This window comes from Triturus cristatus, chromosome 5_2, assembly GCF_964204655.1.
Source record: "Triturus cristatus chromosome 5_2, aTriCri1.1, whole genome shotgun sequence".
Lineage (NCBI taxonomy): Eukaryota > Metazoa > Chordata > Amphibia > Caudata > Salamandridae > Triturus > Triturus cristatus.
In genome coordinates, this window is record NC_140588.1 from 419424843 (window position 1) to 419452795 (window position 27953).

At 42.0% G+C, this 27953-nt stretch overlaps 1 protein-coding gene across 1 annotated transcript in view; it reads left to right on the top strand.

Moving 5' to 3' along the window:
- Window positions 1-8: 8 nt before the first annotated feature.
- Window positions 9-27953, top strand: part of NAPG (NSF attachment protein gamma) — a 129163-nt gene continuing 101218 nt past the window's right edge. Inside the window, exons 1-2 of the mRNA XM_085607339.1 lie at window positions 9-199; window positions 9454-9521. Of these exons, the coding sequence (XP_085463465.1) occupies window positions 144-199; window positions 9454-9521 (124 nt within the window). The 5' untranslated portion in view covers window positions 9-143. The remainder of the gene's footprint in view (window positions 200-9453; window positions 9522-27953) is intronic.

Sequence of the window (27953 nt, forward strand, 5' to 3'; positions counted from 1 at the left end):
GTTGGTGCAATGTGGAGTGACGCGATGAGCTGGAAGGAGGGCGTGGCTGGCGATCCTATGCCCGGTGCTGTCAGCTGTGAATTCGGTGCTTCTCTTGGCTGTAATTCCGCGATCGGTCCCTGAGACTTAGTCGAGCACCTGTCATGGCGGCTCAGAAGATCAACGAGGCCCTGGAGCACATCTCCAAAGCAGAGAAATGGTAGCTTGATTATAAGTGGAATTAACAAAATTAATCTGATAAATCGTTAACTCCTGACTGCTGTTCCCCTATTTTATATGGACTGTTGTAGAGCCCCCGTTCTCACCCGTGGCGGGTTGGATAATATTGTGTAGTTCCTGATTCCAGCCATGACCTCTTGTGGTCTGTTTATCCGTACAGTACTGGGCGATTAATAGATGTATTTTCAAGATGCTTCCGTGTGCTTCCATTTTTTACAAAGATTTACATTTTTGTAATTTTGAAATGCACCGATTTCATTCATGGGTGGCATCTGCATTATTTTCAAAGTTCGTTAATTTTGCATGTTTTCCCCATGCGTATAGTCCACTCCGTGTTTACTTCTAGTCACGCCTTTCTTTTCGGGCAAAAATGATAATTACGTTACTGTTTTGAAGGGCAGTATATTCCGATGTGTGAGCTTGCGTTTGTTAAACACTTTGTCATTTAATTGGCCTCGTGATTGCCTTTTCGATGTATCCGTTCGATGTATCGTTCCGCCTCCTGTTGTGTGCTTGCATCGCCGTGTATTGGAGGGAAAATTTACATTTCAAAAGTCCATCAAATCACCATACATTAATTTGCTTATCTCATAGATGCACCTTACACAGAAACCAATATTTTTATTGTTTTCTTTTTCACTGCTGCAAGCTTGTTTTCTCATGTTTTAGTTGGCGCTTTGACTGCCTTTCCTGTCCTTCATCGTTTTCCTTTCCGCACTGTCTTTCCTATTGTCTTTTCATAAATGTACATTTACTGTTGTTTTTCCATTCACTCATTTTCCGAATTTTTCCCCCATCGCCTTTTATCTATTACTCTCTTCGTATGTCCTCACACGAAAACACCTTTGACAATCCAGTAGGTCTAGTTTGAATGAGCTACCATATGCAAATACAGGAATACACAAATGCTTTTTACACGTGTTAGCACATTAAACGACCTATTGGCTTTGTCACGGCCTGTTTTGCAGTTGGCTTTGTTTTAGCCGGTCGTTGGAGTTTTTATCTTTGTCAGATTTATGATGGATGTTATGTACGACCTTGTACATGAGTCTGAAGATATGTCACTTTAGTGAATGGTATTTTCTGGATATCTCTGGTGTAAGCTGGAGTCTGAGGGCATGGCTTTGGTGAACAAGAGTATTGGCTTTGATGTTGTTAGTTTTGATAAGTATGGTGTGGCACAATTGAATTGGAGCCTGAGGGTGTGAGACTCTAGTAAACCCAGCTGGAGGATAGGTTATTTGGGAAGCAGCAGTACAGGTCTGATTATGTTGGTAATCGGAGAGCATGAATGTTGGAGGACAAGAATTGCAAGGAATCGCTGAGGAGTAGGTCCCTCATTTTGTATGAGTTAGTTATGACTCTAAAGGATGCTAGCGTGTCTGTAGCTCTTTAGAAGGTTGGAGTTGGTGGCTTTGGCTCTTGCAGGCATGAGCTTTAGAGTATGACTATCATGGATGTGAATTTGAGGCTATAGTTCTCAAATAGGTGAGATTAATGACTATGCCTTACAGTTGTGGGTACGGCTTTTACTGTGGGTGTTCTTGGCAAGTATATTTTGTTTGGGTTATGGAGAGTTTAAGTCTTATCTGTGCTATTAAGAATTTGAACTGACTGGGTCTGTAGTATTTAGCAACTTCAACCAGCGTGGTAGGTGGCAGTTATATTTTGGGGAGGAGTCAGTATCTAGCTCTGATGACAACGGGTTAAAGTAAATGGTGTTGGGTGTATGACTTTGTGGTAAGTGGGCATGAGTGTGCATGGCTCTGGTGGAAAGAAGTTAGTAGAAAGTATTGTTCTGTAGTCAGTGCAGGAAATGAGGGAGGATCCAGCCGCATTCTAGATCTGACAGTTCTTATTGAGCCGTATCTGCGATCAAGGATACCCACAGTAAAATATTGTGAATATGTCCTTTTGTAATTTGACAACCCATTTAGCAGCACCCACACACTGTCTGCATTCCGTTTGGAGCAGCAACCTGCAGAGTGAGGGAGTGTTCTTATTTTCACTCGTAGCAAGACCCAACACAAAGGCCTCATTTAGAGGGTGATCATCTGGACTGGGAGATAGCTGGAGCCTATCACCTAGATTACAACACCGTGGAGGGAAACAAAGGCACACAACTTATTACTTAACAAGTACTTGGCAGAAACTATGATTTAGAGGCTTGTTGTTTGGTTTGTATGAGCTGTAAGACTGTCCTAGGAATCTTTCTATGTAATTACTAAAATATCCATTTAAATATCTCATTAATTATTTTTTTAATTACATTTCTTTTATAGTGCTAATCATCCCAATGTAGGGTTTCAGAGCGCTTTACATCACATACAAACATTACAAAGAGATCATCAATCATACAAGTATGTAAATCAAGGTACAGGAGTTTTGAAATTAGACAGAGTTACAAGGTGTAGGGGTAACATTTAAGACTTGATTACTACCCAAATGATGCCTTTTTGGAATAACAAATGATTATGAATAAACGCAATAAGTTTCTAAGCCCATGTCCTGCAGTTTTCATGCATCTCCTTGATGTTGGTTCATAGTTCACTGTATCACTTTAAGGATCAACTTATGAAGTGCTAGTAACAAAATGAACACTGTGGCAAGAGTAGTAACACACTGAGCCAAGGGTCTTCAAACCACCCACCCCCATTTCTGATAATCACACAGTGGATACTAAACCGGATTAGTAAAGCCTAGATAACCAGAATATATGTCTGGCAATCATGTAACTGATATCATTTTTTAAAAGGGGTAACAGAACTTAACTGCAATGTTTATTTAAACATTGACAATTTAATGGACTAATTATGTAAAATTCTGGGGGCCTCAATGATTTTTTATGCACTTGGGAGGTGCAGCATTAAAACGTTTGCACTGAGCTATGTATGTAAAATACAGATCTGTGATATATATGCATGTTATTCAGTGTACTTTACAGAAGGCACATTAACCTTCTATGCTACCTTGTGTCAAAATTGCCACTTGCCAAAACACAGATCTCTCCAGCAAGCGCTTTAAACACCAGTTATCTTACTGTTATTGTTACCCGTTGAAACTTGCTGGGCACACACACATCTCTGCAGTAAGTGCTTTAACCCCTCGGATATTTTACAATGCAACCGCTTTGCTTCCAATTAAATAAGCCAGAACAGATTTAATGTCAGATTAGACTTTGTTGCCAATTTGTTTGCAGCAGAGTTTTTAATAAATAAAATTATATGTTGAATGTCAGGCTCTGCTTTTCATGACCCTGACTGTTGTGACTCCACCCTTTTCCCGCTGCTGCACATTGGCCCTCAACTTATTCTAGCAGTAAATTGTTTCAATTTCCAGCACTTATTGTAGTAGAACGGAGTCTGCATTTTGGGCTGAGTTAATTAGTGGCCTGCAGCTATGGTTGTAGTAGGCTGGAGTTGGATGATGCAATGTGACTGGCAGGAGAGGATGGGAATAGTCTTAAAAAGCAAGTGTCAATTATTTTGCTGATAGGATGGCCTAGTAAGTAGACGTTCACTTAAAACAGTTGCACTGATCTGCAAATTTCGAATCCACAATGTCCTTGTATAGCTCGCTACATAATGGCAGCACGTATCTATTTATACCTCAAATATATCTTACATATTTTGGCTTATGCAATTTCATACCTCGTATATCCCATCTCTTTCTGTCGCTATGTATCTGCATTTACTCCAAATGTATCTCAAATATATGCTGCTAACTCTGAAGTGCTCTGATGCCCCCGGGTCAAGTTCACGCTATATAAAACTCAATTAATAAAATAAAATGTAAAATTACAGTTGTTGTGAATAGTGCTTGGAAACTGCATAAGTGTAGAATATAGTGCTATATAAAAGTCCTAATGGTTATTTGGTAAGTTGTGCTGAAAGCTGTAACTCAGGTTACTCTTAGCATTAAATAGGTGGTTTAATATGTCCAGTTTGCCATTCTACATCAGATATGTAAATAATCACAAAATATATGCAGGTTATGTTGTTTATAAACTGTTTGTTACTCTATGAAAATATCACAGCACACCTTCAGGTTGACTCTTGAATTTGTTATGACGTGTTGATGAAAGAATGTGTGAGACAAGGAGCGCTCCACATTATATTATCGAGACTCTGTATTAGCAATAATGGTAATTTCATCAGGTCCTTTCACCCTCATCAGAGCACGAACTATATAATAAGGTATGTCTTACACAGCTGCAATTTAGGAACCCTGCTACCTCTTTTTAAACTTTTCTATATCTTAATTTCTCCCTCTATTGGGAATGTATTTTATATAGAACATGTCCCTTGTCCTGTGTAATACTAGAATCCGTGGTGCCTTGATACCCCCACTCTTAATAGCTTATGTGGAGGGCTGCCAGAGAGCCCGATGAACTGGTGTGCATGGTTTCACTAAAACATTGATTTTTTTTTATTTATGGGTCTTTTCTGCCTGCATGTCTGCAGAGAAAACCCTCTATTTAGTGAGGGGTGTGGACGACTGGCTGCCAATATGAGCCATGTAAATGGAAGGGGAAAGAGAAAAGATGAAAATAGGGGAAGAAGGATTGCAAGATGGGCATATAGAAATAGCAGGAAGGAGAGAGAAAGGTAAGAAAAGTAGTAAGGATGGGAGAAAATAAATATAGGTAGAAAGAAGGCATATCCGAAAGGGGGCAAGAAGGACGTGTGGAAGGAAGAAACCATAACATTGTGGAAGGAAGAAACCATAAAAGTAAAGAAGAATAGGTAAAAGATGGGACTGGAGGGTCAAAGGATGGAAGGGTGTAAGGATGGATAGAGTGAAAGGATGGATAGAGTGAACAGAGGGATATATTGAAGGGTGAAAGGATAAAGGGAAGGGAGGATGAAAGAATGGATGGTTGAATGGGCAGATGCAATGATGGACAAAAGGGCGAAATGGTATATTGGTGAAAGGATAAATGATGCTAGAGTGAACTAATGGATGTGTGTGTGTAAAGGATGGATGGACACATACATGTATATAATACATGGCATTCTGTAATTCCTGTATAAATGTCTGTCTCTAACTTCTTGAAAATCGGTGACTTGTGATGCTCCCAGTTGTTGATTATAAAGAAAAGACGTCAGAACTCTACTATTATAAGTTATTACAGTCGAGTTCTGAAGTCACAATGCCTGCTGCCAGAGCTAGCAGCCGGGGTGAAAAGCAGGTCCGGTCACAGAGCATAATTGAAGCAGCTGTTTAAAGCAACAAAAACAGAACTTTGCTTTTCCTACTTCTGCTCTATTTTGATAAAGCTTGCAATGATCAGCAGAGAGAACATGTTTATTTTTTGCACTCATTAGATAGTTGGAGAAAAGCTAGAATCTTTCTGCATGTTCCTACACATTCAGAGCTATGGTTGCTTTTATTTTTTTTTTAAACTGACTTGTATTGAACTGTTTATAATATCTCTTTGCAGCAAGTATCTAACAGGTTTTTGATGTGTTTAATTGTGCACTAGAGATTTTTTTCTTCTTCTTCATGTTTCCAAACATGCTCACTCTTTCATATGAAAGAGGTATGCATTAATGTTGTAGGTGTTTTGTGGGAAAGGTAATGGTGTAGCCATGTAATATATGGGATAAAATACCCCTGGCGTATATGATAAGGATATTGCAAGTCACCTCTGAGTTCCATAACCTTATAAAGGAACTCTGCTTTTCACCTTGTTCCTATATATGGTTATGGAACTCCTCAGTGACTTGCAGTATCCTTATGATGTACAGCAGGGGATACTTTATCCCTTCTAGTTAGTCAGTCAAAACTCTTTATTTCGGCCATATAAGAGGCACACAATTAAAAACATTAAAAATATGAAGTCAGTGTGACTGTATGCAATATACATAAGCATTAAAAATGGCCCATAGACGTCATATAAATACATTAAACTTAGTTAAAAACAATCAATAAAACATTATCCACTTCGTGTATATACAAAAGTGAAGCTGCATGTCGAAAAAGAATCTTTGATTTTCAGAGGCCAAATAGTATATCCATCAACTTAATACAAGCCACCAGTGCTCTCAGCAAGCGAGTAGATTAAGGTTAATTGGAGTATCAGCCCAGACACCATTCCTACATGTGTGGTTCTCCTAACGGCCTTACATCGTTATTGCTCTTTCAAATGGCCAATAGTACATTTTCCTCCTCACCACATAGCAAATAAATACCCAGAGACACAGCCATCTGGGAACCAAAACCGGCCCTGACAAACAGCTCGACTGGGCCCTTGAGGGGAGGGGTAGGGCGGGGGATGAGGAGCTAGTTGGAAGCACCACTCCCGTCTCACTGCTGCAGCTTTTGTTACAGGGGGCCGATAATGCAGCTATGCTTCAAAACCTGCCCCAGGTAACAAAAATGCCCCAAGAATACAAACAGAGAGGAGAGGAGGGTCTAAGGGAACTTTTAGAGACCGAACATGGATATATTCCCCCAAAATATTCTAAACAACACCAGTATCCATGGGTATACAAAATAGTAAGGTTTTCTGAGCTATACAACACAATATGTCGGATGACCAGAGCATTTGTCCGGGCATACCTATTAGTAGGACGGATTCCCATCACTCACTGAAGTGACATGCTTGATCATCTGGGTCTCCTCCTAGCGCCACTCTAGTGACGCCAAGGGCTACAACCCCTCCACTATGAGGGGGAGCTCACGGATGTTTTTATAGGAGTAATCTGATCCACTAGATGTGAAGTAGTCTAGTTATTAGGGGAGTGATAGGTGCAGTGTGTGAACAGAGTGAAAGTGAAAATGTAAAATGACCCCTGTGGGAATTTTTTATTTGGTATCCCTAGAGGGGCAGGTTAAAATGGTGCAGTGACAGTTTTAACAAAATAACTGTCTGTGTCTAAAGGTCGACATGTTTCTGCCTACAGGACTGTGTATGTCCACGGCTTTCTTCAGTACCGAACACTGTATAGAATATTACTGCGAAAAATGTGCCCAAAGTGTGGTACAAAAAATGTATATAATACAATCAAAAACCGTCTGAAACACAGTTGGAACAGACTCAACCATAAAACCTGAATTTGTAGGTAATTGAATCCTCAACTGTGTCATGAATACTGTTGGTATCCGTGTGTTTTGAGGAAGGCACCTCACCTCGCCTGGCAATGGCTCAGGAAATTGAGGCCCCACTCCAACTGTGTTTCAGACAGTTTTTGATTGTATTATATACATTTTTTGTACCACACTTTGGGCACGTTTTTCGCAGTAGTATTCTATACAGTGTTCGGTTCTGAAAAAAGTCGTGGACATACACAGTCCTGTAGGCAGAAACATGTTGACCTTTAGGCACAGACAGTTATTTTGTTAAAACTGTCACTGCACCATTTTAACCTGACCCTCTAGGGATACCAAATACATTCTTTTTTTCCCGCAGGGGTCATTTTACATTTTCACTTTCACTCTGTTCACACACTGCGCCTATCACTCCCCTAATAACTAGACTCCTTCACATCTAGTGGATCAGATTACTCCTATAAAAACATCCTTGAGCTCCCCCTCATAGTTGAGGGGTTGTAGCCCTTGGCGTCACTAGAGTGGCGCTAGGAGGAGACCCAGATGATGAAGCATGTCACTTCGGTGAGTGATGGGAATCCGTCCTACTAATAGGTATGCCCGGACAAATGTTCTGGTCACCCGACATATTGTGTTGTATAGCTCTGAAAGCCTTACTATTTTGTAGACCCATGGATACTGTTGTTGTTCAACAAAAATTCCCTCCCACCGCCTAGGGTCCAAAACCAGCCCCCACCCTGGCATACCGGAATTGAGGTTCCTGAAACACCCCTTAAGCTCCAATTTGCTGGTTAGTTTAATAACCCCCCTGGAATCTTCCCAAAGTTTAACTAACCCCATGCTTAACAGTGTATCTCTAACATTTTTATTCCAGGAAAGTTTGCCAGCCTCTGGGAGACCAAGTATCTCTTCTAGACCACAGTGTTAGGAAAGCAGTTCAGGAGTAACCCAGAGTTTCCTCTAGTATATTAATGGTCCAAATGCATTTCTTTCTGAGATATGCCTGAGCCCCAAATCTAACCTTAATGGAATATGGGGAGGCTAATCGGAAGGCTCAGCACTAGCCGTGCTCCGTAAAGAGCCGCGCCCAGTGCTTGGTATATATCTACACCACCGAAGTGACTGGCTTATATATAATTCATTGAAGAGTGAAAAGATACATTTAGGAGATTGAAGAATTAAAGAATAGATCGTTATGGGGGTTGAAAGGACCTCTACTATGGAGGGTTGGGCTCATTCGCTGCAATTAGAGGTATGTTTCAAGGTGGGCCGTATTTTAATTTTCTGGTTGCTTTTGTCTCCTTTGCTAATCCATGTGAACACCTTTCAGGAATGTAGTTAAGGGTGTTAGAAGTGTGATTAGGAAGAGAGGATTTGATAAAGATCACGGAAAATTAATCAAGGCCTTTTCTTTTGTTCATCTTCCTTGTCACTGTGCTTACTATAATAAGGTCAGTCCAAACCCAATAGTATTTGTGACACGCCACTATCCCTTGCTTTTCTCTAAAGAAACTGACCTGAATTAATTAGAAAACTCTTTAGCATGATATGGAAGAGAGGATTTGAGAGCCCAATGTCACATAATCATAATCTATTACACGTACCTCAAGACACATCTTACATTTTTGTATTAAGCACAGCATTCACCACCAATATGGTCTCTTCATGCTCAGCCCAAGAAGAGGACTGAGTGCAGTCGAAATTAGATTAACCAAGTTTCTAGTATCTTTCAGACAGTAGGTGGTCGACATTTTTCTGATCCAGATTGCAGCAGTGGTATTTTATGTCATTCACATTCCAGTATACAGCAGTGGGTCAGCCCACATGAGCCATCCTCTAACTTTACTGTGGGTGACAGCCTTCTTCTGCTCTTTCACAAGGTGCACATATGCACACCAAATTCCCTTCATTTCACAGGGACTACTATGACAGTGTGTGCCCCTGAGGCCCAAACATATTTTTTGCTTTTAACTAAAGTGCTTTTTTTCCCTTTAATATCGGTGAAGGATTAACACTTCCTTCAGCCATAATGTTTAACAAAAAAAAAAGTAAAACAAGCATTGACAAACCATAAGGCTTGGCATCAGACCTGTTGTCTTTCCCAGTGTTTGTCAATATTATGTTGATTCTTGTCCTTGTTCGTTGATTCTAATATGCTATTTTTATTGGTTTCATTTTTAGCCTAAAAACAAGTTTTTTAAAGTGGAAGCCAGAGTATGATGGAGCTGCTTCAGAGTATGCGAAAGCAGGTATGGACTTGGAGAATTTCTGCCTTCTGAAGTTGCTAATGACAGAATAAAACCATTGTATCACGGGCCTAAGATAAAGGAAGTGCTTCCTTTTGAATGTTGGGATTTAAAAAGCATATAAAAGTGAGTAATTTGCTGTTGGGGTTTATTTTGGACATTAAAGTGCAAGTGCCAACCACTGACACAAAATATATTTGATACTGTCTTGATCAATGTCCTAAAAAAAAATGTGCAGGCATGTATATTTAATTATCTGCATTATTAATATTTTATACTTTAACCTTTACCCAATTGCACTGTCCCCTTACCGTATGTCCATGTTTAGGTCGAGCCTGGTCAGTGCATGCGCTGCTGCGAGGCATGCAGTATTGGAGTATGGCTTTAAAGCCCCGCCCACTCTCTACCCATATTTTTAATTGGCTTATATCATTGTGCTTCGTAACCGCTGGCTTCTGAGTCATTATTAGTCTTGTTAGTCCCTCTTGGGTACTGCCTTGTCTGCGTTTGTTGCCTCTCATAACGACTGGACCTTTTACTTGTCTTGTTACACGGTCTGCTTTACGTTGGCTGTGAGCACTATTTTGTTTAATGATTTGCCCCTGTACACCCACTAGGTCGCAGCACGCCGCTCGCTTTTATTTCATTTACTAATTGCGGTCCGCTTTAACTATAGTGGGCGTGTTTCTTTCTTTATTTTAGTGGCGTGGTCTGCTAGAAGTATAGCTGCTGCGCTTATTTATTTATTTGTTTGTTTACTAATGCCCATGTGGAGCTTTCACATTCTTGGAAGCTGTGCCTCTTTCTTTAGACAAGCTACGTCTAAAGAAAGGTGCGCGGCCGCTACTAAAGTGAAAACGCGGCATGGGCGCTTTTACAAATAAACAATCTGTTTGTCAATTTGACAAACGGATGCTTTTTTTTGTCAAAGCGCCCCATGCTGTGGTTTCACTTTAATAGATTTAGATGCGACTTGTCTAAAGAAAGGGGTACGGCCTGCATAAATGTGAAAGCGCTGCATAGGCGCTAGTAATTTGCCAAAAGCTCAAATTCTCGTAAATGCAAGACCTATTGCATTGCAAATGCTGTTGGCACTGCCAGTAGTTCAGCCTTTCAATGTGCTATTGTTAGACCTGGCATCCTTGGCGTGGTTTCCCCTGACTTTTTGCCTCTACATCTTGTATTTTTGACACTGTGCCGGATTTCGTTTTTGTTGGTTTAGATGCTTTGGGCACTTTGCCAGTGCTGATCAGTGCCAAAGTGCAAGTGCTCCCTGTGTAAATTGTTATTGTAATTGGTTATCCATGATTGGCTTATTTGTTTTACCAGTAGGTCCCTAGTAAAGTGCACTGAGTGTGCCAGGGCTTGTAATTCAAATGCTACTAGTGGGCTTGCAGCACTGATTGTGCCACCCACAGGAGTAGCGCTGAAAAGATGTCTCGGGCCTCCCACCACAGTGCCTGTGCGCAGTTTGTTAAACTGCTATGTGGACCTGGCCCGTGCACCTACTTGCCAGGCCTTACCCTTCCCTTTTCTTACACATTGGACACCCCTATGGTAGGCACCCGGGCTGGGTGCACTGTATGGGAAAGGTAGGACATGTACTAGTGTGGGTAACATGTTCTGATAGTGAAATACTGCCAATTTTGTTTTTCACTATTAAAAAGGCTATCGTGCCCATAGGACAGAATGGGGAAGGCTGTGTAACATGTTTACCTGCATATCTTCCCATAGGAGCAAGGTAGAAATTTGGAATGTGGTATCCCTGAACTCAGAATTTAATAACACATCTTTTAGGAAGGATGTTTTTTAAATCCTGTGTTTGAAAATAGCACTTTTAGAAAGTGGCTATTTTCTTGTTCAACCTTTCTGTGTGCCTCTGCCTGTTTGTGGATTGAATGTCTGGTTTTAGAGGGACAGGGGCTGGGGTGGCTCCAGGAGGCTGGGTGAATCAGCACTAGGCTGAATAGACCTATCTGCATTTGGAGTGGTGGGAGGAGTAGCACCTGGGCCTGAATAGGGCTGTGCCTGCCTTCCACAATGCTGGCTCCACCTCCTACGGAGTGTCTGATGGCCCTGGCCCACACTCACTAAGGAAGATATGCACTGGCAGAGTGCACTCAGTACTGGTTTGGACTGGGTTCAGGACCCCTCACACAGAGAACAAAGATGTTTGGGGTATAAATAGGAGAGCTGAAAGTTAGACTACTTTGTGATCAAGAGAAATCCCTGCCAAAGAAGATCAGCTGAAGAGACTGAGGAGAAGTACTGCCCTTGCTGTGTGTCTGGGGTTGGCCTGCAGTCTGCTGTTTCTACTGAGGAGAGGACCAAGAGACTTTGCTGTGTGTCGTGTCCCCTGCTTGAAGAAGGACTTTGCTGTGTGCTGTGTCCATCTGAAGAAAAGTCTCCAAGGGCCTGAGAAGAACTGGCCTCCTGTTTCTGAAGTCCCAGGCACAAAAGGACTTCACCCCCAGCTTCCTTGAACTTCCTTGCTTGGAGTTCCAGTCTGCCTTGAGGGCCTATGACTGTGTGTGAGGCCTTTTTGCTGTTGGGAGCTGGAAGCGCAACGCAACGAGAGAGAAGCGTGACGCCGCCGCAGCAGCTGCTGTCACATCATCGAGGAAGCGTGTCGCTGCTGCCGATGTCCGCTGTCGCATCACCGGAGAAGCATGTCGCCGCCACAGAGGGTGCCATTGCATCACAGGAGAAGCGTGTCGCAGGGCCGTCGCATTGCTGAGGAAGCACGCCGCCGCTGATCGCCGTCGCATCACCGGAGAAGCGTACCGTCGTCGCATCACCGGAGAAGCGTGTCGCAGGGCCTGTTGCGGCTTAGAAAACCACTGAGTTCGCCGCACGCATCGCCTCCGCTTTGTCGCATCGCAGTAAATACACCATTTTGTCGCATCGCACCGGATGGTTACAACGCATCGAGGCGCCATCTTGTGGCATCATAACCGGAGTGCAGGAAGAATCGACGCATCGCCTTCTCTGCACCCCTTTTGTTTGTTTTGCGTTACGTATCCCAGATACTTTGAGACTAAAGTGTCGCATTTATCATCTACAAGTTTATTTTTACAACAGCTATTTTTAAGACATTATACTGAGTTTCTGTATGTTGGATTTTTGTTGTTTTGGTCTTGTTTAGATAAAGATATTTTATTTTTCTAAAGTGGTGTGGTGCCCATTTGTGGTGTTTTCACTGTGTTACTGTGAGTGTTGGTCCAAATACTTTACACATTTCCTTTGGGATAAGTCTGTCTGCTCGTGCCAAGCTACCAACAGGGTGAGCAGGGGTTATCTTAAGTGTGTATTCCCCTTACCCTAACTAGAAGCAAGGGTCCCTATTGGGTCAAAGGTACCTACCTCTGCCAACTAGAGATCCCCATGTCTTACAGCTATACATTATACTCTCACATGGCCACCACTCCTACAAATTCCTGCTTCCCAGTGCACTCACACAAGCACAGTGCTTATTTTGCACTCAACCCCCACAAGCACGCCTCTCTCCGCTCATACCACCACATTCACAGTGCACTTACTTTCTCCACTGCGCATACACACTCGCTCCTCTGTCTGGGTGCCCCACCGGTTTTACAGTCATAGGTCTGCCCAGCATATGCAGTACAGTTACTTCACACCATGAGAGCAGGAACCAGAAGGGATAGGAAATGTTTTGCCCTCTGCCAAATGTCTGTTATCATTTGTCCGTAATTTCAATGGTGTCACTGGAGGTATCTTGTCTCTTCCCTTAATTATTTACAATGACTCCAGTCCTTTATATCTCTCTTTCTCATACCACTTTATTTTTTCTTTGCTTTCGCTGTACTGTTTCTCTTTCTTTCTCTCTCTTCTCTCATTCTTTCTTTAGTGCTTTCTTTCTCTTTCTCTTTCTCCCTTCTCTCATTCTTTCTTTGGTGCTTTCTTTCTCCTTGTTTCCATCTCTTGTCTCACTTTCCCTACTCTTTATTTGCAACTCTCTCTCTTTGTCTTTTTTCCGTCTTTTATTCTATCTTTTTTCATTTCCCCCTTTCTTTCTTTTACAATTCTTCTTGTTTTTTCTTTCTCTCCTTTTTCCCCTTTCACTTTTGCACTTGCTTTGTCATTCAAATTCTTTCTCCTTTTCTCTTTCTCTCTTTCCTTTTTGTCTTTCTTTTTCTTAGCCTACCTTACTGGGGAGATTGAGTCACAACAGGCATAATGAGATGTAAGCCTCAGAAATACAGAGGCTTGTTGGGACTGATTAGGAGCACAGGAAAGCCTGGGGAGAAGCTCAGTGTTGTAACCCTCCCCTGTCCTAGTGGTTTGAGCAGTAGTGACCTGTGTCTATTCAGCAGATAAATATTTCAATTTGGTCTAGCTTAAACAACTCTTATTAATCTAGTCACCTTTTGTGATGAGATGCAGTATTTGTTTGACGAGTATGAGTGTTTTGTCAGTCAGCAGTGGGAGGCTTAAGGGAGATAATTATACCTCGTAGGAAATATTTTCATAAAATGATGAATATTTGTAACGTGCAAACAGCTACCTAAAAAGGGTGTTCTGATACTAAGCTAAGAAGTTGGATTGAATTGAACAAAATGTCAAAGTTTCCAGGCCTTTGGAAAACTTAAAAAAACAAATATTTTGTGACCAAAGTACAAGAATATTCCATAGCTTACGGATCACAAAAAGTTCAGGTGTTTTAGGTCTAATACTTATACCCCAAAATGGCTTTGTTCTCTATGTGCAAGGGTCTCTGAGCCCAGTCCAAACCAGTTCTGTTCTCTCTGTTGAAGCATTGTGTAAGGCACACAGGCTCTATTCAGGTGCAAGGGAAATCTCCTCTCACCACTCTAAGGGCCTCATGTAGGTAAATACATTTTACCGGTTCTTAAATACCGAGCCGTACCGAATCGGTAAATTAGAATAGGTAAGTTATATGTAGGTAAAAATTCGGTAACAGTTACCGATTCGGTAACATTCGGTAATCACGAATCGGAATTCACCGAATCGGTAAATACCGAGGTGGTATTTACCGAATCGGTAAATACCGAGGTGGTATTTAGCGAATCGGAAAATACCGAGGATACTACCACCTTCCCTTAACCAAGTAGCCAATATCATAATCATGTTATAATAGAAGGTCTCTCAGGCTTGAATAGGGGACCCCATACCTCAAAAATCAGCTCAGTGAAATCACATCACAGGAGCATCAGGAGCCGTCTCGCAGGAAGGCACGTCTTCGGTCTGAACAATAAACATGATGTCTGTGATATGAAAAGCACCAACTTTCAGGTAATTGCAGCTGCGCGTGTGTCATGGCTAAATAGTGGGTCGAACAACCTAGAGTGGAAAACATGCATCGTGTAAAATTCCAGACTGTGTGTCACAGCATGTACAGACCAAGGTCGCTGCGCAGAGCTTGGGATGGGAACAACAGAATGCACTCGTCTGAAGGAAGTCTCGAGTCAGCAGTTTATTCAAGAAAGAACATGTAAACGCAGTGTCGTGTGCAAAGACAAAAAGATGGCTACATAATATTCAACGTGGTTATGCTAACTGAACAATGTATGTACGTATTCAGGGAGAACTCACTACACGCCCCCTTGAGCGAAGCAACATGTAATAGGCAAGAAAAGAGAGAACGCAGAGTTCAGTTTCGTCAGAGCAGAACAAGGCGTAACCAATGCAGCGCCAAAGTCCTAAAGTCCAATTCATTGCAGCATAAAATTCCAAAAAACACAATGCAAGTATAGTAAAAAACTCAAGCCGACCATCAGGAAGAGAAAAACGAGAAATAAGAGAAATAAATGTTGCGCCAGGGTGCTGTCCAGTAGCACAGGCGCAATGGACGACAATCCAGTTAATCCATGAATGTATAGGCAGCATATGTGGCCACGGCTTCCAACAAAAAATCGTTTGCAGGGCCACTAAAAGTCTCAGCCATCCAATTAAGTAAAGAAAAGGAACATACGTGTTCTCCAACCAACGGAGCCTCTAGCACAATCAGAGGGCACCCGGAATGTTCCTCCAAATAGCTCATGGACAAGAAGTCGTAGGCTGCCGCTGAGATGTCCCAATTACCCAGGATACCATGCGCCGCACCACACGCCATGATCCGGACACCAGAACAGGACAACTCGTGAGACACTAAGGGCCTCATCAGTCGATCGAAATCCGGCACCGGAGACACCATGTTGGTCAAGCACAAATCCAGAGGCCATTCAAAGGGACAATCCAGGCAGTGTAATACAGGTTGTACGCAGGTGAAGTAGGAATACCTGAAGGATAATCCATAAGCCAGGCTCACAGTCGCCAATGGCAAAGTACCATAGAAGTCAAGCATCCTATCACGAAGAAGATGCAGACGGGATAGGTGCTCGTGTGGCACAGAAGGAGCAGCCATTCCGGAGTACGAAAAGGTAAAGCAGCACACCTGCCACTAGCGTCAGAAGCAGCGGAACACCTCCAAAGATGCTCGAGAAAAGTGAATGAACAAATGCCGGAATTACACCAAAAATAGTTAGGAAAGAGGTCACGGGGCCCTGAGCCCACATGTTAAAAAAAATGAGCCAGGCTGGTCGTGGACGAGGCATTGATAATAGTTTGGATCAAAGAGCTGAAATGCAGGGGGAGGTCAGTGTTCAGAGGCGCCTGTACCTCAGTGCGCGTATTAGCAACGTGAAGGACAAATGTTTCACGAGAGGAAGTCAAAGGCACCTCTTTGTGGGACAATGGCGCTCTATTCTGCTCAACTTGTTGAACTCTGCTTTCAAGGTTGGAATCGAAGGCCAGATGGAAACATCCCGCCGCACATGCGGGGGTGGAAAAAGAACAGTATTGCAGCAGACAACTTTATGCGAGACAGTTATGTACGGGATTCCCACTCACATCCCGCAGCAAGCTTCATTAATCAAAATTAAATAAATACCGTTTGCAAGCAGAGTGAAAGAAGGTGTAATCACAGGCACTGGGATACCTCGTAGGACGCACGCCAAAATCGGGGCTTGTACATTGCACGCGCCGTGTACTTGCATGTGCCTATTGTCTCATGTATGAATCCTAGAAGTGAGAGTGCTAAAGCTATTATCTATGACGGCAAAAGCCTTCTCCATGTTTGCTTGGTCAATAGCTCTCAATCTGGAAGCCGCCTCACTGTGCGACAACTTGCAGACTTCGTTGTAAGTAGCATACGCCCACCTTTGGGTTCTGCCACCCACAGGACCATTCCCAAAATCATTCAATTCGGTATGCACATTGATGGAGTGGGTGGACTTCCTGATCCTGTAGATGTGCTCTGTGTCAGCTGGTGGACAGATTGGGATGTGTGTACCATCAATGCAGCCAATGAAATGGGGGAACTGTGCCATGTGAGAAATGTCTGTTTTTGTTTACTGCAGTGCAGCCTGTGTGTTGTGGAAGCTGATGTAGTGGTGCATTCTCTGCATCATGGCATCCAGGAAATTCCTGAGGGAACGGGACGGGCAACTCTGGGATACACCACCCACCGCAGCTGTCACCACCTGATAACTGCCGGATGCCAACAGATGTGGGCTGCAGAGCACCTGCACATGTGGGGGTATGGCGTGCGCCCTTCTTATTGGCTGGTCCAGGAGTGGGTGCAGGTCCCTGATTGAGTCCATGATGGTTTCGGGGTGTAGCCTGTACCTCTCATGTATCACTGCATCAGTCAGCTGGACTAGTGTGATGCGCTGTCTGTAGATGCGTTCCTCCCGTCGCCAAACCCTCAGTCCTGCTGCCTGTAGATGTAGGCGCCTTGCAATGACGTACATAGCGGGCATGTTGTCCACGCTGTTGCATTTTGGGATTGCTTATCTGCACTGTTGATGGTTACCACCTGCTTTCAATCCGTGTTAATTACCGACTCTAATTTACCGATTTTCTTGGATTTCTTAATTACCGAGTGCTCCTACATGTCATTTTCATTTTTACCACTTCATATTTACCACTTCATATTTACCGATTCGTTAATTATGTATTCGGTAACTCTGATTCGGTATTTTGGAATTCGGTAAATATGAATCGGTATTTACCGCCTCATATTTACCGAAAAGTGGTTTTTGGACTCCTACATCTCACTTGTCTGAATACCGGTCGGTAACGGCATATTTACCGAAAATCGGCCGTTACCGACCGGTATTTGGCTACCTACATGAGGCCCTAAATGCAGACCGGGCCTATTCCGGTGCTAGTGAGAACTCCTCCCCCTACTCTGAATGCAGCCCATGTCTATTCAGCCCAGCCCTGACTCATTCAGGAATGGCAGGACACACATCAACCCCCTCCGTGACTGTCTGAGAGAATGCACCTCCCCAGCCCGTCACTCCAAAACCAGACAGTCAATACACAAATAGGCAGAGGTACACAGAATGGTTAAACAAGAAAATGCCTACTTTGTAAAAGTGGCATTTACAAGCACACAATTTAAAAACCATCTTTAGTAAAAGATGTTATGAAAGTCTGAGTTCAGAGAGCCTAAACTTTATTTTTCTATCTTATCCCATTGATAAGTTATATTTATAAGATGTTATAAATTAACTCCCATGCTTTCCTATGGGGACAGATAGCCTTACAATAATGAAAAACAAAATTGGCAGTATTTCACTATCAGGACATGCCACACACATCAGAGCGTGTCCTACCATTCACATACACCGCACCCTGCCCACAGGGGTATCTTGGGCCTACCTTAGGGGTGACTGACATGTTAGAAAAGGGAGGGTTAGGGCCTGGCAGTTAACAACTGTGCACAGACATTGCGATGGCAGGTCTGAGTTACCGTTTCAGGATTATTTGTGAGGGTGGCACAATTAGTGCTGCAGGCCCACTAGTAGTATTTGATTTACCTGAATTAATATCCTATTTTATAAGGATCTTTGAGCAACACAAGATATAAGGAGTTAGGAGACCGTACCTCTGCGGTAAACTAGTCGCTGTTCAGACTGCGCTCGGTATCAAATTGTGCCTGTGTCTGGATATTGATATCAAGTTTCTATCGCCGACCGCTCTTACTAGGCGTGATATCCTAATTACTATCTTTTCTGCATTCTGAACCCTCCTGATCCCCTACTTCGGGTCAGGACCACATTGGACCCTGATAGATCTCCTGTCATCTTAGATACTTATCTAAGGTTATCCATTCCTCCTGGAGTTTATCCTACATTTCTGGGGGGAAAAATTGTTTTTCGATTTCCCCTAAAGAGTCTGACCTTCAGGTGTGCCTGTCCCACACCACTTGTCCATCCTCGCCCTGATGAAGGTGTAGCCCCGGCGGGGGCTTGACACCGAAACGTGCGTTGGCGTTTTTAAGGCTATTGGTAGTTGAAATCCTACTACCCATACACTGTGAATGTCAATTGTCATCTTGCCATTCAACCATTATGTGGCAGATATATTATCTTGATGCTCTTTGATTTTTATGAACAAAATTGGTGTGTTGTTGTATATAGGATGATGTTATTGTGGAATGTGTGATAGTATGATTGTGGTTTCTGAATGAGGCGTGTGGGACAGAATTATGACATCTATATATATATTGTGGAATGTTGCTTTGCAATAGATGTATGTATATATAACAAAATGGTGTTAAAAATACAATAAATTTGACCGACTATTGCAATTAAATTACATTGTTGTTGGATTATATATTTATTTATTTATTTTTTTGAATTTCTTTTGGTTATTTTCCTGATCTGCCACGGTGTGTGGTCATCAATAATAGGACCCTTTATAGGGCCTTTCTCTACTTATTTTACCAGGTATTTCTCTTTGTTGGTTGTCCTTATTTCCCCTGCCATACCTGCCTTCATAATTTTTCAGGGGTCCCCCTTCTTAGTTGTCTTCAGGAGAAGAGGCCTTTTCCAGTTCTGAGTATCACCAAGAGAAACGCATATAATAAAGGCCACCCCAAAAAGTTTAGTTTAAGTGGGTTCTTTCTCACACATGAGGCCACTGCAGACAAGCATGCATGAAAATGGCAGGCAGAAGCAGGGTACATATCTGCAAAAGAGAAGACAATCTTTGTGTCATTTACATAGGACATTAAAGATAAAACAGACCTCCAAGTTAGCTCGGCCAGGTGAGTACGGTAGATATCAAAAAGTGCAAGGCTCAGAGAAGAGCCGTGCAAAATATCCCCATTTAATAGAGGCTAGATTGAGAACGAAATGGTGAGAAGACAACCGATTGAGAGCGATCTTTCAAGAATTAAGTGAGCCACTCGATTGCTGTATCTCAATTTGAACTGATGTAACAAAGCCTTGGTGGAGTACAAAGTGGGAGAGAGTATCAGAGGCAGTGCTAAGATCTAAAATATCTAGTACTGCACTCACTCTTCTTTCCAACATCATACAAATATCATCTGTGACCTTCACTAAAGTCCTCTCAGTGCAGAGGGCAGATGCCAGTATGTGAGTTATCCTGGACAGTGTTGCATTGTATGAAAACAGAGAAGTAAGAATGAACCTCTTTATGTAAGATCTTAAGAGGAAAATTGAGAAGAGAAATGGGATGGTAATTGGTAAGTAAGTATTGAAGAATCTGCTGTAGGCCTTTTTAGCAGGGGAATAGCCAGTACTTCATTCCAGAGAAGAAGCATGGAAGCTGAAGTCAAAGATGCATTGCAAGGAGCTGCTGCCAAGCTACAATGTGTAGTCCCAGGCTGAAATCTTTTGCAGCACAGAGATCATTAGGTGAACCAGACTTGAGTGTACACATGTGCTAGGTGGTATTCAGCTGTACTGGATAGAATTGTGTAGTTGAATAGTTGAGAGCTAAGAGAGGCAGAAGATACCTCAGTATCTGTTGTTAATGCAGCAGTCTTATTGTTAAAAGATCTTTAAATGAATATGTATATATGCAAGATTTTGTTCTCGAAATTGGCAGAGATGTATTCACACAAATACGCAGAGGTAGGACTACAGGAGGAAAAAGAAAAGGCTATTTACAGTATAAACATTTTCTCTAGGACAATTTCCTGCAATAAAAATATTCAGTCTGCAGAGTTTTTATAAGTTTTCAATTCTTCCATGTATGCCTGTTTTTGGATTGGATTATAAATAGTCGTTCTGAAGCAATATATAGTTTAAAACTTCTTCTTTAATTCACCAACATGCAGCACAAGACAGCACAGCGCTTGACTCTCCAGCAGCCAAACCTTCTCTGCCCCACTTGCTGTTCTGTTGTTACCATGATAGTCATGGCATCACATGGAACCTCTGTGAGCCCATGGCTCATTAGTGCAGCAGGTTATTACACATCTCCCTCATTAATGAAATCCAAAAAGGTATACATTGGATCAACCAAAGATTAATAAAAACAGTGGAACATGACATAACAGATGGCTTTGTAACGCAATGGAAATGTGTAAGAAATATGAAAATGAAACTTAAACAGAAACTTAAACTTATAAACGGGGAAAGTAAAATTAACATAATTACAATTGCAATACTAATAAGAAAAGAAATCTCACATAACATAGTGAAATAAAAACACTTGACACTCATAAGAGACTTTAAAGAAGTCTCAGTTGATGTGAAGCTTTATGAATAAACTTTCATGTTTCCCAACTACCACCTTGAATAAGACACAATCGTCCAAGTGTAAAGGCTGCTTCCAGAGCCGGTGGCTACTGCAAACCCCGCCTTGACTCAGCCCATCGTCTTCCACTGCACACTCTTCATCATTCATGTTGCTGTTATCCAAGGATGTGTTAAATTTTGAATCATTACTTACACTGCTTGCTAAGAGTGACATGCCACACTTCTCCGCCACTCAAAACAACAAAAAATGTTTCACCTGAATTATATGTTTCAGACCTATAAACTTGGACCTACCCTTAGGAGACCAGATGGGGTTTCTTTACTAAAACCATATCACCCACCTTCCACTCATGTTCATGCACTCTGTCTGTCATCAAACTGTCCTTTGTATCTCTGTTGCTAAAGTTTGACGGACTGTGAATCAGTATCTTATGCACTTTTCTTAAAGTCCAACCAAGATAGATTTAACTTACTACCAGCCAATCACCTTTTTAGAGACTGAAAGGGAAAGATATTGGTATTAGAACTGGGTGTGTTACGATGTGCCCACAGTTTCTAACGGTACACTGCACTTAGATACCCTGTTCTCTACTGCAGTTTTAGCACATGCCTTTACCAAACATGTCATACTTTCTACTAAGCCATTTGCTTGGGAAGAGCACAAAGTAGTGAGATTGGGTATTATGGCAAGATCATTCAGAAATCTCTAATTTCTGCGGAGGTGAACTGTACCCCATTATCTGTTATGATGTTCTTGGGTACACCCTCGCATGCGAATGCATCTCGTAAAAATTATCTTACATGCCTAGTAGTAACGGAACTAATGCAACTTCGAAGTATAGTCCACCAAACTAAAAGAAATCTTTCACTGAAGGTAGCAACTCGAATGGACCTAAAATATCTAAACCTAGTTTGTTCCAGGCTTCTGTAGGAACCTCTGCAGAAGACATTTGAGCCATCCTGATAGACCTGGTGTTATCACTTCCAGCACACTGCAGGCAGTTCTTCACCACACCCTCAATGTGTCTATCCACTCCAGACTACCAATAACAATCTTTTACTCTGGTGTTCGTCAAATTCCTACCTTGTTAATCTTCGTGTGCAAGATTCACAATCTTATCTCACAATCTTACTGGTGGAATCATACATTCTCCACGGTATAGTTCCCCATCAAGGATACTTAATTCCTCCCTTACACTCCAAAAAATGTTTCACCCCATCATGTTTACTTCAAAGATCAGGCCGATCGGCAACCACGAAATGTATAACCTGTTTTTTTTTCTCATCATTCCCTGCTTCAGTTTCCCATTCAGTTTTCTTTATAGCTTCTCCTTGACCACATAATCTGCTAATCCAGATCCTGTGCAGCTGCCCTTACCATAGGCAATCTGGACAAGCTCTATACAGGTACGCTCTTCACCCCTCGCTGATACTTAACTCGGTAATTATAGTAAATCAAACTATCCATCCACCTCTTGATACTTGGGGCAGTGTTGTCAATATTTCTGCACCCTAATGCTTGAATCGGAGGTTTGTAGCCTATTGTGAGAACAAATGGTAAACCCCACAGGAAGAACTTAAAATGTGCTCTGCCCACATACATGCCAAGGCCTCCCACTGTACTGCCGAATATCTCTCCTCAGCCTAAGAGAGCGAGAGACAAATGCTACTCCTCACTCTTCTCCATCCATAACGTGGGACAACACAGCGCCAAACCTTTTCATACTCACTCGCATCAGTGGTGAGTATGATTTTCTTTGTGACATCGAAATGTCCTAAAGTAGGCATTTTGGCTATGATTTCCTTGACATTACTGAACTTTTTTACACAGACTTCAGATGAATCAAAACTCATCCCTTTCTCAAGGAGAAGTTTGATTGGTTCGATCATGCTGGCAAAATTGAGGACGAATTTGGCATAGCATTCTACCAGACCCATGGAAGACCTAATTTGATCCCAATTGGTAGGAGTGGGTGCTTCCAGATTAAATTTGACCAAGTCTAATTTTAGATTTATGCCATCCCCAGATATAGTATGACCCAAGTTGGAGACCAAAGTAACTCCAAATTTACACTTCTCTCTCTTAAGCGTAAAGTCTTTCTCTGACTCTCGCCATTACTTGTCTCAGCACAATGTCATGACTCTTTGTGTCCTTTCCGTACATCAAGATGTCATCTTGGAAGAACATCAGAGTCCATCTTTTTCAACACCTTTTTCATGAGGCATTGGAAACATGCTGCAGCTGAGGTTAAACCAAAAGGCAGTCTCAAAAACCTAAGTGTCCTTAGTGGTGTCACGAAGGATGTCAGTGCTCTAGAATCCTCATGCAGCTGCACCTGGTTGTACGCAGCAGATAAATCCATTACGCTAAACACTTGTGTATCTTTGAGTAGTGCCAAAGCTTCAGCTATATTGGTCAGGGGCTGGTGACCAGCCCAAATGCACTGATTAAGGCCCAAACACTGAGCTTTCTCCCATTGTCCTTAGCAGCCAAAACATTGGGAACAAACGGATCCAAGGACTCTATCTCCTCAATCACTCCTAAGGACAACAGTTTATCAATCTCATTCTGTAGATATTCAATATTAGAATTGGCACCCACCACGTTGTGTGCGCCACTGGCTTGGCATTTTTCTTTGAGGTGATTTTGTGCTGAAAATCCTTTAAGAGACCCAACTCTTCTCTTAACGCATCCTGGAATTCCTGTATCACATTCAAACTTTCACACTCGCACTGGCAATCAAGAGGACCTGTTGCTGCGATTTCAGGTTAAGAATAATACCCAGGTCTCTCTGATGCTGCCAGCCCAGGAGATTGTTTGGCCACATAAACTTTCCCCACCATCTCCCTTCACTTAAAATTGATCCTCATGACCGTGTAACCAATCAGGTCAGTGCTCGCTCCACCGCAGCCCTCTGGGCTAATATGTTGCTGGAGTAATTTTATATTTTCTTTCCCATACGTCTTTTCCCAATTCTTATCGGACAACCCGAATTAGCAAGAGCCATACATTCTTTCCCACCAATGGTCATTTCACATTCAGGCTTTCTATTGACACTGCATCAACATCTCCATTAATCTTTTTAACACTTTCCGAAGAGGGGTTCACTTGTAGTATAACTTTTTGGCAGACCTCCTGCACCTCATACACTTCATGCACTTTGTTGTTCCTACACATGCAGGCATAATGCCCTCCTTTCCAACAACTGCGACAAACCGAATTGCAGGCAAAAAATTTGAGTTATTAGATAAGTGACTGGACCTTCCTCACTTGAAGCACTTAAATTTAGAGTTTTTTTCTGAACAGAACTTTTGGTTCATGCAGGTTTTTGATTTGCCTTTTTGTTGTCCTCATTTGCCTCCTTCCCTAAGTTGCCGTTAGTCACTCTTTCCATTGTGCTAGGAAGTGTGTTCTGCATTTCTTTGACCCCACCAGAGTGTGCTCTATTATTTCCACAATGTCCACTGCTTCCTTTAAGGTAAGCTTCGCACCCTAGTGTCATTTGTACAACGCACCAGATGATCCTTTATAAATAAATCCAACAAGTTGCCAAATTCACATGTCCTTACTAAACTATTCAAAAAGGCTATATAATTGCCCATCCTATCACCTTTAGCTTGCACTCTTGAGAAGAACTTCTCCATGACATCATTCAGTTCTCAAAAACCTACTCCCCCCCCCCCCCCCCACTCGCTATGGTTAGTCAGATTTTATCAGGTTGAGCTATTTATAGGACCTACTCTTCTGTTCTGGTGAATTAACTTAAACTGGAAAGGAACAGATGTGATGTTCATTCATAAAGTGAATGAGCAATTGAAACACCTTTAAATCTTGTTTTTATCTTGACACATTTGCTGTCTGTTCAAGAACACAGGTCAAATGTCAGTTTGTCTTTTTACTAATTGCTGCTTATCTCATCCTGGAAAATGGTGTTTACTCTTCTTTCTTGTATTACAGTTAGAGGTTTTTGTCTGACAATCATTTTGAAACAAAAGGCTGTACGATGTCAGTTAACACACAACAATTTATCAGCTTTTAAATTAATACTACAAATATTGCAAAATATATGTGGATTTACTAAAGCACATTTCTTTTCTTGTAATTCACAAGCGTGCTGCAAACAAAGATTTAAATATTAGTAAATCAGAAAACTTTACTTGGTGATGTGCAAATGAAAAAGATTTGCAGAAACTTGATTTCCAAACATTGTTTGTACACTATATAGTTTTTTCAGTAAAGCTGCATGTCAGTGAAACATTTTTTGCCATTTCAATGGGAAATGTGCTGATTGCAAATGAATGTGCTACCATGTGATGCTTTAGGTATGTATTTATTAAAGTGATAGTTTTAAAACATGATTCGTGAAAAATTCCTGCCCCGTCCTGATGACAATGCTGTTAATGAACTAAAAGGCAAGTCAGCGGTCATTTGTATCCTATATGTGGCTAGTTATGCATTATATATGGAGCAAATGTTTTCTCTATATTAAATCAAACAACAGTGTTTTTTGTACAGCTGACATGCTGAATTTGAGCATTTAAAGGTTCTCTCATATGTGATAAAGAGGAAAATGGAAGCTTAGTGAAATAAAATATTTGCCTAGAATGACATAATTTGAAACCAGTTTAGGGGCAAAGAGCATTATAATTGGGTCGGGTAGATAATTTAAGTCACTAGGCATGCAGGTCTAGTAACATTTATATGATCCTTCGATGCCGGATTAATGCGTGGACCAAAATGCTGTTCTAACATCATAAAAGACCTTTCATAAACATCTCTGAGTTGACCCTCTTCATTTATAAGGGCAATCTCATCTAGACTTGCATACATTACGCCCCTCAATGCCTAGGCTATGTAATACAATTCCTTGCTTCCTGGTTGCAGATACATTTTAGCCCCCCATGGCAGTTGGGTAAGGATTACAACTTTTTTTCCACTTCTTCCAGGGAAAGAGAAGCTCTCGATAGTCTGATAAAAATTGAAGAGTCTGTGACATTCCTAGTACTGCCATGTTAACCTGTAAAGTAAATGCAAATAATAAACATAACAGGCTAAAATCATAACTCTGCAGTTAACAGATTAACACAACAACCTAACATAATAACCATAATAATAGTGCTTGACTGTGCTGAAAATCTGACTATGAGGTAGCAGTGTTCGTAGGGAGTTGAAATCTTGTTGCCTCTTTTTCCTTTCTTTCTATGTATGCATCCTAGATACTCCTCTCAGGGTATTGGTGTACTTCTGCGTTCCAAATTACTACACATGTGGTTAGCGCTGTAGCTCTGGCTGCCGTTGTTAAGTTCAAGAAAACTTAGCGCAGCATTTGTTTGTTGACAGTCAGCAGTCTAGTTCTTTGCTGTTTAATTAATACAAACGTTGTTAGCGCTCGAGCTGCCGTTATCAAGTTCCATAGAAGTTAGCGCAGCATTCATGGGCTGACAGCAGGCTAATCGTTTGGTCACACCCCTTTGTGGCATTCCTGGTTAGTGCCTTTAGTTAACTCCTTCATTTATTAGTGTTGCTCCGCATATGCGTGTAGATGCCTACGTTGCTCCCCCGAAGCTTCGAAATGTGGCCTAATATATGAGCGCGGCAGTGGAGATCACTACGCTGAGCATTACAGCCTGCAGAGCGCCCTGCGGCGTAGTGGAGAATGGCTGCAAGGTTGGAAGCACGAGCACCAGGAATAGCTAGAGACACATGGTCTGCACTTGGTGAGTGCTCCTGTGACGTACTCACAGGGGGGAGCACGATAAACATGTGAGAAATGTAATAGGTATGCACTAGGTGTGCGCACGACCGGCAGTAACTGCAACTGTTAATGTTAATATTGTGCTAAAGCGCTTAAATTCAATTGTAAAGGTACTAAAGCCTTGAGTTTCTCACTGTACCAGTACAGGCTGTACCAGCATCAGTCAAAATCGATCAAAACATCAGAATGCAGGTGAACAAGGAAAGGTTCAGTCAGACTTCCTCGAGGGGTTTTGGTGGACGTCCTGCCCCTCCCAGGTAGCTCCTCGCCAATGCTAAAAAGTAATTCTGAGGCAATACATAGTTTTAAATCGTCTTTAATCCACCAACATGCAGCACAAGACAGCACAGTTCTTGACTTTTCAACAGTCAAACCTTCTCTGCCCCACTTAGTGTTCTGTTGTTACCATGGAAAAGTCAAGGCTTCATATGGAACCTCTGTGAGCCCATGGCTCATGAATGCAGCAGGTTATAACAGTTTTGTCTTCCATAGCTTTTCTAATGCTGTACACAAACGCTTAACTAAAGTTAGGTCCTCTCAGTACTGTGAAGCAGGGCAAATCTTCAGCTGGGAACACTTTTGCTCATGTGGGACAAGCATATCTAATGGAGATGTAATCAAATCATTAAAATCTTCTGTGTTACCATTTGTGTACAAGCTAGACATATCAGGAGAAAGAAGATGTTGCAATACTACGCAAAACTCAAGTGGAATTAATTTTGGCTGAGAGTGGCTCTGTAAACCTGCATGAGGTGAGCATTGCTTAAAAGGTAGCGATCAAGAAAGTAGTTACAGGGACTTCAGAATGGTCAGGCCAGGAAAAAGCCACAGGAGAGGCTGTGGTGATCACTTCGCTCGAAGAAAAAATAGGGTTCAGGATATTTACCGCCTTGGGACGAGACTAGTTGGGCTGAGACTAGTGTGTCTAAGTCATCAACTGAATTACTTTTGCCTGATGTATCAGTCATTTCACACTAAATATAACAAATCTCCCTGGAGAAGAAAAGGACAGTTTTTGATCACAAAAGGCAATATAGCTTTTGATAGTGCAGCACCAGCGTCCAAGGCTGAGCTAGGAGGCCAATAAATGAAAAGGCCAGAAGTTATAACATTGTGGGATAACTTCATTTGAAAAAATA